The sequence below is a fragment of the Salminus brasiliensis genome, chromosome 9 (assembly GCF_030463535.1).
Source record: "Salminus brasiliensis chromosome 9, fSalBra1.hap2, whole genome shotgun sequence".
NCBI lineage: Eukaryota > Metazoa > Chordata > Actinopteri > Characiformes > Bryconidae > Salminus > Salminus brasiliensis.
This window is the reverse complement of record NC_132886.1, coordinates 30,080,728-30,094,193: the sequence shown is the minus strand read 5'-3', so window position 1 is coordinate 30,094,193 and position 13,466 is coordinate 30,080,728. Positions and strand designations below refer to the sequence as shown.

General features: G+C 39.6%; 1 protein-coding gene across 2 annotated transcripts in view; it reads left to right on the top strand.

Annotated features, from left to right (window-relative positions):
• Positions 1-13,466, top strand: part of smarcd3a (SWI/SNF related BAF chromatin remodeling complex subunit D3a) — a 37,115-nt gene that overhangs the window by 10,709 nt on the left and 12,940 nt on the right. For both annotated transcript variants that reach the window (XM_072688189.1, XM_072688188.1), the window contains exons 2-5: positions 3,840-4,027; positions 8,825-8,867; positions 9,781-9,903; positions 11,375-11,497. In XM_072688189.1, the coding sequence (XP_072544290.1) occupies positions 3,840-4,027; positions 8,825-8,867; positions 9,781-9,903; positions 11,375-11,497 (477 nt within the window). The remainder of the gene's footprint in view (positions 1-3,839; positions 4,028-8,824; positions 8,868-9,780; positions 9,904-11,374; positions 11,498-13,466) is intronic.

The following is a 13,466-nucleotide window of genomic DNA, read 5'->3' as shown; positions in this document are numbered from 1 at the left end:
AACGGTTGTGCTTATAAACCTTGGTCTCATGGCGAGGAAAAATATGTGTAAATAATCATGGTTTCATGCCTTACAGTTAGTTGTGCTTTATGCCTGATTTGAGCAATTCCCAATGCTGCTAAAATTATTACTGGACATTTTTTTTTTATAGTCCAGAGTCATGTATGAAGTGCAATATGAAGTAATGCAACAATAAATGACTGTTTTCTATTGTTCCCTATTGCCTGACAAGTGCTCAAGCCAATACCTTTGCTGTGTATTTCTAGACATTTTGTCTTATTGTAGCATTTAGTCTCTGTGCTCTTGGTTTGCAATGTTCTTCCAATGTCTATTTGAGAAACCGTTGATTCAGAGCTGAGTGATCGGGTCTGAATGTTCAGCCAGGACCAGAGTAGCCCTTGACGGAAGTTTCGGTTTCACCCTCCAGACTGCAACTCCACTGTTTAGTCTGCTCCCAGCACAAACTTTTCCACAGAGAGCGCTCTCCCTGCTTGTGATCGAGCTGATTGTGCCAGCGCTAGATGAATCATTGTGTGATCTGAGCTCTCGCACCAACTCGACTTTCTTTTATCGCTGCAGTCGTCACATTCTAGATTCCAGATACTCGTCTGCACAGCTTTTGCTTTGGGTAGAGTGGCTACACATAGGAGAAAAGTGTCATGCTTTTGTGTCTTGTTTCAGCCGGATGGCATGGCAGGTTGGCCCTGTGCCACAGTTTGGAGGTGACTCTCTCAAAGGTTAGGGGTATCTCTCCCTTTATTGTCCTTCAGTGAAAATATACATCAGAAAAGTGCACATGCATCAGCAAATTCAAACTGGGTGTCGGATTGAGCATGAATCTTTTCACTTGATCACTTATCGCAATGCATGATAACGTGCATGATAATATTATGGTGTTGAAACGCTCCTTGTTCACATTAATAACATTTAGCAGACGCTCTTATTTAGAGCTACTTACAGAAGTGCAACCACATAATATCACTAGCTAGAGTCCAAAGAGGCTTCTAAGCTTTGACCCTACCAAAACAACATTTCAGTATTGGTACCTAGATACAAACCACATACAATGTTTCAACAGCTAGTGTAATGACAAAGTAAAAAAGTAAGACATTTGACATTTTGACATTTGTCATTTGCAATTAAAATGTAAGCTTTAATAACTGCAGGGTTAGTGATGAATTAAGTGCTGTCAACATTTGAAGATAGCAAAGGAATTCAGCTGTTGAGACACCCACTGGTAGTTAATTCCTAACCAAACTTGCTTCAGCAATCACAAACAAACAAATGTTAAAGTTGATACCTCATTAGGATTGCATCGGTATACCATGGTGTGAAAATTGATGGTTATTGTGGATAAAAAAAAAAATCCCACCAATTTCTTACTATTTATATAGGTCTGGAAACCAAACAGAATATAATCAGCAGATGAGTCTATAATGAAAATGAAAAAAAAAATCCACCACATTTTTTTTTATCAAAAGGGAGACTTTTTACCTGTACTTCCATTATAAAATAAATAATAATTTTATCCATAGTACAAACCTTTTCTGTTTCCATTAATTCCTTTAAGGGTCATTGTATCTGATAATAATGATAATGTCTGTAAAATACCATTTAATATGATACCATAAAACCATGATATGTACCACTGACAAACTACTAATAGAGCCAGATATATAGAAAAAACTCTAACTTTTAAATTTACATCAGTTTGATACACTAGTTATATAAATAATATAAATGCAATCCAGTTCTGTAACAAATCTAGCCTAGCTGGGAGTTTCTTTCTGTTGGGTCTTGGGGCATTTTAGTAGTTTGGGCGCCTTAAGTGAAGGTCTTCAGTTAATACTAGCTTATTAGAAATATCAGATTGGTATTGGTATCTGGTACTTAATATTCTTGATTGGGTGTTATTATCGTTATGGGTATTGGTATCGGAAAAGTAAAATTGGCATGAGGCCATCTCTGCGTTCTAGTATACCCTGCCCCCCCCTATTCTCTCAGGGTCATTTGGACTCTTTCTAATTGTGTAACACTGCAATGCTAACTTTCAACAGTCATAAACCTTCTAGTTCAAATTATAGATGTGTTTACTGTGCTCTCTGTTGGTTGTAGAACTTCTTTCCTTACTTTCTGATTGAGGCATTTAACTTTCAACCTTGGTTATGGAAAAAGCTGAAGAGCATCCATGAGCAGCGCTTCATCATTAACTCTATTTCCATAGCGGGCCCTCAGTGACAGCCTGATGCTGCTGCCTGATTGCCCAGTCCAGCCTCCCTCTGTGCCCCTAACCTCCTCTGCGACCTTGAGAGCTGGGGATTGGCAGAGAGTCGCGTCGCTACCTCTTCCCGCACCCCGCTGCGTCCACATGTTCACGTCCCAGCGCCTCCCCCACCCATGGCCAGCGGGATTGGACCAGCCTGGGGTACCCTGGGGTTCGGCCTACTTTAGGAAGGGTCGAACGGGTCAGGAGGGTCACTGCGCCATACGGGAGCGTCCTGCCTCTCTGGCAGAGGTGTGCTGTAGAGAGTACTGGGGCAGTGCGATTTGGCTGCAGTTTTGGACGTTTTTGCAGCTTCTCTGGATGTCCAGAGAGTTGCAGTGACTTTGTGTCTGAGCTGCTGCATGAGTCATGGCTGACCTACTCAGTCCATAGGCCTGGTTAGAGTGCTTGTAACTTCAGAACTTCAAAAGACCTTCTAAAAGATCATCTATAACTAGTTGATATTCGGTCTTATTACAGATGTGGACTGCTTACTTTTCATGTTTCCTGACATTCAAAAATAAGGATTCTTCTATTAATTCAGCTGAGTTCAGTAGATTGTAGTCATCTTGAATGTGCCATAGAGTTAGGGCTCAGGTAATCAGTTGCACCCATATCTGACAGAGATGTGCAAATGCACACACAGCTCCCTGTAGAGAACTATTGCTAAAATAATAGGACTCTCTGGAGCAGATACGCATGAGCCTATTTGCACCATGCCTAAAGGGTGGTTATCATTCAACGAGCTCCATCAAGCTCCTAAAGCTCTTGTCACTGAATGCAATCAAATCCTCACAGCAGTCCAGACAGTTACTCCAACAAAAGCAGGATTAACTCTTTGTTTTAAAACCAATGATTTGGCAGAAACAACGACTAGGTGAGTAGGTGTCTTAACACTTTTGTCCATATAGTGTATGACAGTAATAATTCCAGCATATGTTTGAATCTTGAATTGAGCTGAAACAGTAGTGTGCTGGTGCCACACCGAAAGGAGTAACTGCTCAGTGTCACAGTGACTTTTACTCTATGTCAGCTGCAGTCTGATCCTGCTCCGTTTCTGTTGCAGCTGTCGCTTCCGAACTGACAGGCACAGGTGTGCACAGCCATGGCCTAGATTGTCTCCCAGTAGTGGAAGGGTAACACATTACTGGACTCTGCAGCTCTCACAGGGCTTCAGGCCTGTAGGGATTATGGTTGTGGAAGTGACTGAACTTGTGCTTTTTATGGTGTTGTCATTTCAGTATCAGTTTTCATTCACTTTAAAATAACTATACAGTATTGGAAAGTGTGTAGGTACTTGTAAGAGGGACTATAAAAGATAATATCATATCATAGCAAATTTGAGTATTTCCAAAATGGTCATTTATTGGAGAAGAGAAAACACCTTTCAAATTATGAAAATATCAGGAAGTAAGTAGATTTTATTCTGGGTAGTTTTAGATCATTTCTGTAGATTCATTGGTCTTCAATGTTTATGCAGTGAAAGCTTTGCGTTACAAGGTTTTAACTGAACAGCAATGATTTGTGTTGTTGTTTTTTTAGCAGAAATAAGTTCTTACTTTTATTGTCCTTACAGCGTCCAGGCATGACCTCAGGGGCCCGGATGCCTCATCAGGGCGCCCCTATGGGCCCCCCCGGACCTCCATACGGAGGAACACCCCCGATCCGGCCAGGATTGCCTAACCCTACAATAGATCCAAACCGGAAACGGCCCACAACCACCCCATCTGTGCAGGCTGCCCCTGTCCAGAGCCGGCCTAGGAAGTAAGTACTGTCATCCCCCACTTCTGAAAAGAAGAACTTTGACCAATCACTGCACTGCATGTCTTTGAATCCATGCTTACAATAAGGAAGCAATGTCTTGCTCTTTCTTAGACCAGGCTCTTGATCAATTGCACAGACTTTAACAGACAAATCACAACACATTTTGTTTACAATGTTGTGAATTCTACATGTCCTGACATCTGGCAGCTCCTGCTGTTTTGCAACCATTGTTGCCTTTTTTGACATTGACCTCTCCACTTCCAAGTCCTTACCTGCTCTGACAAAGTCTAGCACCCTCTAGTGACTAGAAAGACCATTATTACATTGGTGGTTACAGCAGGTGGTGCTACTTTAGGAAACTGTTACCATATTTCTTGTGGTCACTGCAAATTAAGACGGCGTCGCATGTGTTGTCCAGTCATTATCTGTTTGTGTCTGATTCTTGTTCTTCAGTGCTTGGACATCTGTTTTAATTCCCGGGACATAAGGTTGAATTCATCTGTCTCTCAGTTTAGGTTTTCTGATAATACCACATATATCCATTATTCAAAGGGCCCCACCTCGGTTTGTACATGTACTCCTAGTCCTAAAACCATTAAGACCATAAGGTTAAAACCTACATCAGACTTGTAGGCCAATGAGACAAGCCCAGACATAGTCAAAGGCACACTCTCCAGATATACCATCACAGCATTATGTAACATTTTGTGACAAATTAGTGCTTATTTTTTTAGGATGAGGTTTTACCCAAGTCGAAGAGATTCAAGCCACATTTTAGAGTCTGGTCAGGTACTAAGAGTAGACAAGTAGATTAAGTCTCAAACTTGCATGTATTAAAACGTAATCACAAGAGCTGATGATCTCTATGCATTCTTGGCCGTGGAGTCGGTACCTAGCAACACATGCCGTTTTAGTGACTAATTAGAGTCACTAAATTTTAACTTGTAGGAAACCATTGGGATTCCCAGGAGCCAGTGAGATTTCGGCAAGACAAATGGACTTGCGAGAGGCCCAGTCCGAGCCAACAGTTGGAACCAAGTAGGCGGTTTACTGTGCTGCATGTTAGACTGAGTTTGTGATGGATTTGACCTTGCTTGTTAGGTATGCACTTCCTTATAGCATCAAAACCTCACTGGTTTCTGTAAACCCCATGCATGTATGCCCTCCAGACAATGCCATGAAGTGAAATACCAACATTGTACAGTCTTATGTTCCAGGGAGAGAATGAGAGACCTGGTATTGTGCATGTCGGGAAGAACGTGCAGTTGCACTTGACTTAGACACGTATGCTAATTGCATGGTAGAAAACATTCTTAGAAAACAGCAGATTCGTGAAGATCCACCAGAGCTTCTCTCCTCTGTTCTTTTCCACCTACCATAACGCTCCTCTCAGATTCTCACAGTCATAACTTATTCAAAAGCATTTTCACCAAGCAACAGCATTTGAGCATTTGTATGAAGCCCCAGAGAACATCAACACAGTGTCTGTGTTGGTGCATCATACGTGTGTGTGTGTGTGTGTGTGTGTGTGTGTGTGTGTGTGTGTGTGTGTGTGTGTGATCGTCTCTGTTTTTTACACATTCACACTGTTCTAAAGGTTCTCATTTATGTAGGCTTATTTACAGTGGATCCTGTAAGACATGTCCTAAAGTATGTAATATACAGTAAATAACAAAATGAAAATGATTGACAGATTTCTGAAACAAGTCAGAAATGAAAGAATTAAGAAACTCATTGCATATGAATCAATCTGGGAAATTCAACAGTTTTAAATGGCAAAAAGACAAAAGATAAAAATAATATCTTCAGAACCAGCCAGTCATTATACCTGTGTTTTTCATTTGATGTAAGTGAAAAGAGAAATGTTATGTATGGCGGTAGCAGTTCCAATAAAGCCTTATAAATAGAATCCAATAAACGCCATTCCTTCTTGTGTACAGAGATGACAATTTTGTGGCGCAATTCACAGTGATGGATTTTAGGTCTATCAGAAGTAATAAAACATAGTGCACTGTAATATACTGTACAGCATCTAATGCTTTCAGTGTTGGGACCTAGGGACTGCATTCTAAATCTAATATTGATATAATAGTTACTGGAACACCTTTCTTTCTCTACGCTGCATTATGTGTATATCCAAAACAATAGCTTGTCCTTGATCCATATTCCATATTTTTCTTTTAGTTTGAATCGAAGTCAGTTGCAGTACCAGCTGATAAATTATAATTGTGCATTATAATGTGCACTGTGTTCTCTGTAGAATTTTCTTTGAGTTATTTTCACTTAGGAAATCACTGCACCTTTTAAGTGTGTAATTTAAAGAGTACTGGCCCAAAAATAGAACAATGTGAAACCCCATTTGATTGGCTTCTATAAACAAGAAAACATCCAGTTCTTTATGTATTTGAGGCCCTGCTGGTCACAGCTAGCCTTTACCTGAGTAAAATATGGCGTCAGAAGCTTTTGGCAGTTCTTTTGAAAGTGACACAATGCAGCTGTTTCTCATAAAACTGTTGCTGTAATAATGTAGTACAGTAGTCCAGTCTAAAGCCTAACCGAAAAGTGTTTCAAATGTTTTTCTTAATATGAAGCTGTGCAACTGCTTATTTACATTCTATATATTTTCAGCTATTTTTCACTAACCATAGTCATTAGTGCACCCTTCCCTTCTCTGTTATGAAGAGGTTCAACTCTGTTATGAAGAGGCTCATTTCCAAGTGAATACTATTAACCTTTATATTAAAATTGTATGGTGTTGCTAAAAAAAACCTAGGCCTATTCATCTAGACATTCTGAAACAATGTAAAGAACAACTGCCAAATGTACTATATATATATATATATATATATATATATATATATATATATATATATATATATATATATATATATATATAGAGAGAGAGAGAGAGAGAGAGAGAGAGATAATGAGAGAGAGATAATGCTGTGCTGAGAGTTGTAATCAAATTGAATCCAAAAATTCAATTGAATTGGATTTTTCATATGCATATTAATCAAGCGTTCAGAACATTGATACACAAAAGTATTCAAAGTACATATTACTATTGCCAGTGGCACAGATTCTAAATTCAACTGTGAACAACAAATTGTGGGGTTGATTGGAGAATATTGGGTTGGTAGTCCATGACCCAGTCCTACAGGTGTACATTTAGAATTAAATGAGTCAGGTTACTTTTAATATGGACCTTACATAACTTATGGTACTTTCATAGGAATTATGAAGTCTTTTAAAATAGTTACTGAATCATTTGTAGTGGATCTTGACAAATGTAAGTAAGATCCATAACTCAGTGGTTAGTCAAGAGTTCAAGAGGTTAAAGGGCTCTTCCACATATCTAAACCCCTGGTCCCCAAAACGCTCCATTATGGTTCCCAACCTCTCAAGCCCCCTTGGCCTGTCCCGGAGGAGCTGTGTGGTTAGTGGAGGGAGCGGAAGACCATGAGAAAGTTTATCCGTTCTCGTGAGAGGGGGGTGTGAGACACGGATGTGGACAGACGCTTCCGCCACCAGCGGGACCATGTGTTCTTCAGTCGTGCAGGAGGCTGGACGAGTGGGGCATGTTGAACTGAATTTGAGGTTACTCACCCATGCTCTGCACATAAGTGTATTCTCCCATAGCAGCTTTTCAGAGTATAAATGCAAGAATCTCATTCCGCCCAATGAGAGATAGTAGGACCAAACGCAGACACAAACTTTGTAAGTTCTAGTAATACACCAATCCAATACTAGTTTTATTTTAAGAGCGACGTTTCTGAGGTGGCATATTGTATCACAGATTTAGGCGATCGGCCTGCTCTCTCAGTGTGGGTAGATGGCACGCTTTACCCTCATTGTTTTTAAGCGATGCTGGTCTGCACAGGCTTCTGTTAGCTGGTGTGGTGAGGCGGGGGGCCCGACACGTTCCTACGAACATGTTGGCTGCCCAGCAGTTTGAAAAGTGGCGGTGGCTAACTTTGCATGTATTGGAGTAGTCCTTACCCTCTTAGTATCGAGTGCATTGGTAGTGCTGGGGGAGTTATGAATGTGTGGGTTAATTGGCAGTACCAAATGGGAGAAAAGGAATAGGGGTGCTCCAGGTTTGAGAACCTCGCCGTGTTGGGATGTATGTGGAGTGAGCAATGTTAGTGTTAGTGCTGCTATGGCCCTCTATACGGCCCTCTATACCAGACTTTACTACTACAATGCATGCGAGCACAAATGCAGAGCTTATATTTTGTATTAATTTCTCATTGCAGCTGAGAGGTCCAGCAAGAGGACAGAGAGCCCCCACCTCAGACTCGGTCTCACCCTTGTGAGAACTGCTTTGAAAAGCTTCATGCAAAAGAGAGAATAAATTGGCTTGCTTCAGTCCCTCCTAGTGACTCAGCTCTGTATTGTGACTGCATGGGTGTCTCAAGATGTGCACTTGCACACACACAGAGTATGAATGACCATTATTTTCTCCAACTGCACTCAATATCACACTTTCTTACTCTAATTTTTAACCTAATGTCCATTCACTTTCTCTCTCTCTCTTTCTCATTCTCCCTCTATCTCTCTCTCTCTCTCTGTCTTCACTCTCTCCTGTTCCCTTCCTGCCTCTGTCACCCCCACTTTCTCTGACACACACACACACTCACACAGCTGGAACAACGTCTGGACGGGTCCCAGTTATTCAGCAGATGGCCTGTGGACTCTGCTATCAGTCACCATAGTAACATGCTTCTCTCTCTCTCTCTCTCTCTCTCTCTGTCCCTTTCTCTCTCCCTCTTTCTGTCCCTTTTCTCCTATCCGTAGTGCCAAGAGAAGGAAAATGGCAGACAAGATTCTCCCTCAGAGGGTGAGGTGCATCACTGTGGCTATTCTTCTTCACTGTTTGTGTTCATTCATTTATTGCCGTTTTGATTTCTGTACCCAGCCAGCAGTAAGACCGCACAGTGCAGGTAAATCTGCTGGCCTTTTTTTTTCTTTCCGCAGGGCAAGAAAGGGGTTGGGAGGGGTCGCGGGGTGCAGGAATGGGGCTGTTATGTCTTTTTTTCGGGAGGGGATTTCTGGGCTTGTTTCATTCCCTTGTTTTATGTGATGGCACGGCGGCCGCTACAAGACTTCTGAGAGGCGGAGGGGGCTCTGGTGGACCGCCTCTGTCGAGAGGTGGCACAGTAACGCTCCACAAAGAAAGGCAGGGTTACGGCCAGTGAAGGGGTGCCCGGCACAGGACTGTGAATGACAGATAAAAGACAAGACTATTTCATTTTTCTGTCCCATCGTTATTTAGCATGCACCTCCCGCGTCCTCTCACTGGCTTTCTGCTGTATTTTTATCTTTTTTACAAGAGCACCATGCGCTCTGGGGTTTATTGTGATGGTGTTGGTAAATTTTTGCAAGGCACTAGGGGAAAGACGGAATGATGCAACACAATGAAAACCTGGAGAGTGTCGAACAGCACAGGCTTATTATTCCTCATCGCTGGGCGAGGACATTTTCGGCTCTTCTGAGTATCAGTAGCTAACAGCCTAGGGTAATGAGTAGTTAATAAGCGCTGATTAGTTAATCACAGGAAGAGCAATGGAAGGTCCTGCTCCTGAGAACTTGGCTTGATCAGTTCTAGCAGTGGTTCACTCAAAGAAATAATATAATCAGTATTTAGTACTGCACTGAATAATATGAAATACTGTAATTAGGGCTGTAGCTCATTAATGCTTTTATCATCATCATCATCACCCTGTTACTCACGTGTAACCTCCTGTCATCAGATCCGGGAGCTGGTCCCCGAGTCGCAGGCATACATGGATCTCTTGGCTTTTGAGCGCAAGCTGGACCAAACCATTATGAGAAAGCGAGTGGACATCCAAGAGGCCCTCAAAAGACCCATGAAGGTACGTGTCCCCACTTTTAATTCTGATCTTGGTCTCTCTTGTTTTTGGGCCTCTCACACAGACACAGAAGTTTTAAAGGTAATTTGAACATATAAAAGAAAAGCTATTTAGTTATATACACTTGACAAATAAACGATAAATCAGTGGTTGTTATAAGTGGTGTAGAAAACAAATAGATTTAGGAGGGGGGAGCAGGGCTCAAAGTAATGCAGAATAAGATTCAACCTGGACTTTTAAGATAAGATAGTCCTTTATTAGTCCCGCAGTGGGGAAATTCCCACTGCGTTTTATGTAGTTAAACATTCAATGTGAGCAATCTCCACAGATTTAACCTGAATATAGTTCATGTCCAATAAAAGTAAAATATTTCCCCCCCAGTTGCTAAGTTGTATGTATAAATCACAGAATTTACTTATCTCTTTAGGTGTCTGAAGTGTAATATAATTCGGAAGTGAATAAATAGTTCCCACTGATAGCTGGACTAACACAGCCTCCACTGGGATGAGTTAGTTTTAACACAGTATTATAACTAAACCACTCAAAGAAAAAACTATCAGAGAACTTCAAATTAGAGAACTTCATACTCCCCAATATAAATTCCCAAAAGTGAATTGTTTGAACAAATTAATTGTTTTGTATTCACAAATTCATCAATTCATTAAGATTTAGGCTACATTTTTCACAAACCATAGGTGCTGAAAACATTATTTACATTTCCATCTGTAGCAGAGCTGTGCAGGTTATTGTAGTGTTTTAATCTCATGTAGATAACACCACCATTCCTCTGGCAGATTAGGGCTTGGCTCCTCAGGCAAGCACATCACACTGCACCAATAAGAGTCTTTGAGCAAGAATCTTTATTACATTCAAATAGAAATCATGCTAGGTAAGAGCATCAGGCAAACCCCCTAAATGGAACATTTGTCTTTTTAAAATATTATTAACACTGTCCAAATACTTCTAAAACCCAAAACGTGTTAGGCTGTACTCTGCTTCCCCATACACTAAGATAGACTGTATGTAAGACATTAGGACTCTTGACTTGTTGATAAATTTTGAGCAGCAAAATTAATCCTCCATTAAATGTGAGTGCATTGTAATATCAGTGTATTTTCCTGTTTATCTAAAGAGGCTAGAGACATTAGTTGGTGACCTTAACAATGAATGGATAGTTTTAAGGCTATGAACGAAACAAAAAGCTCATCGTTTTGGTACACAATTGACTAAAGTAATGTTTGTGTTGTGCAACATTTTTTAGAATTGCTGACTTTGCTGTTTGGAATTGCGAGAGAAAATAGTGCATTACCATTTCAGTGTGGGTGCAGTATGATGTACTGAGACTTTGCAGTAGAAACATATAAGGCAGTTTTCAGCAAGAAAAATTGATCAGTGGTAACTCTTATAAGGACAAAGGTCAAGAAGTCAATTCTAAAATACTGAGAGAAATCTTTCAATGTTTGTCTGTGAACAGCAAAAGCGGAAGCTCAGACTGTACATCTCCAACACATTCAACCCCGCAAAGCCTGATTCTGAGGACTCTGAGGGCAGCATTGCATCCTGGGAGCTGCGAGTAGAAGGCAAGCTGCTAGATGATGTGAGTGAAGCACTAACCATAAAAGACCTCATCTGTTCCTTTAGTTTCACAACAGATTGTAACAGTACATATTAGATACATACAGTAAAGTACATATAAATATTTAGAAACTTTTTTTTTTTTTTTTTTTTTTTTTTTAAAGCACAAACCAGCCTGGCTGATTTAAATGAAAACAATGGAGAATTTATATAATAAAGTTATATAACAGAGTTGTAAATATAAAGAAAACTTAATATAAGTTATATTAAGTTTACTTATATGACTTAATATAAGTAATTTGTGTAATTGCATAATGTATTTTATAATGTAATTGCAGTACGGAACTTGATTTCATATTGTGTGGCCCTATAATGGATAGTAAGGGATGTATCAGTTGCTATATTGTAATTTGGTTTGATGGGATACGATTACACACAGCAAAAGTGGAAAAATAGTGTTAATATGCTAAAGGTTTAGTGTAATGCTGCATTAAAAACATGGTATCTTCAAGCCTATAAACCAATGACACTTATCAAAAGTGTACTTTCCTTGATTTGTAGGTATAGCGAAAATATTGTTGTTTTTGTTGTTGTGGTTGTTTGTTTTTTATCCCAAATGAGGGATTGTCTGTCCTTGTTGTGGGCTTGGTTCATGCAATATAATAATGCACTTCATGCAATATAATAAGTCAGTTGGATGATTGTTCAATGCCCGTGCCTTTTGAATTAAAAGACTAGTATTGAACGACACAATATAATAAACAGTATTGTTACAGTCCTACTAGAAAGATATTGAAAGGTAAATTTAATTAGTAGTCATACTGAATTTTTGCAAGTGGTCTTGCAAGCTCCACATGAAAACTTCTGTTTAGTCAGATGACTCTCACAAAAACATCTTTATTAGTTGATCTTTGTTTGGTAGACTGCTTCTTTCTTTCCTTCTTATTTTAGATTTGTTTTGTGTTTTACATGCAATAATAACCCTTAAAAGTATCAGTTTATTGTTGTATTGCTATACATTTGGCTGACGTTACGTGACTAATTTGTGCAATACAGGGCGGTGAAAAATTCAGAATTACAGAATTTAATTCAGTTCAACAAATGAATTTGAATTTGATTTGAATCCACCCTACAGGATGTTGAATTGTATTGGAATTGAAATTACAGAAGTGGAATAGAATTCAGTGCAATTCAGAAAAGTTCATTATTATCTCATCAGTGAGAATGTTATACTTTTAACATACATTTTCCTTCCAAATGAAAATACAGGCACCACTATGCATTCCCTTAATGTTGAATAATTAGCAATATCTCCATTTCAAAGTTATCAAATGAAACAATGTTTTGGTAAATTAAATTATAAATGAATAAAGTACTTTACAGGGTAATGTTGTTGCATCTAGTGGTAGACTAGTTCATCAATGTTTTGTCATTGAAATGGCATCGTTCTGGTCTGAATATCTTTCCTGCAACACTAAATATCCTCTCATCACGTGCAAAGGAAGCAGGTATGGCCAGATATTTACATGCAAGTACAGCTAGGTTTGGTTTTCTTTCCAGAACGATAAAGGATCAGCATCTAAACAGGGTGTGCTCAAGTAAACTAGGAGCTCATGTAAGGCTGTGTCAATTGGGACATCAGTTGTTTGAGTCTGGATTTTAAAGATGGATAAAAATGAATTTTCTTTATACAAAACAAGATTATACTGATAGACAATAACTAAAGAAAATCATATAAATCAATAATCAGAATGAAGTATATCTTTTTCTGTTCATGGACACATAACATTACACATAACAGCCATAACATTTAAAACCACCTGCCTAATATTGCGTAGATTCCCCCTCATACAGCTCTGTCAGGGCATGAGGAATGCCACAAGATATATCCAGCATTAACTTTATCAACAGTTTGTGCTATAGTAAGCCCTCTGTAGGATCAGACCGGACAAGTTAGCCCTCCATCCCAACACACGTCAAAGAACATCGGG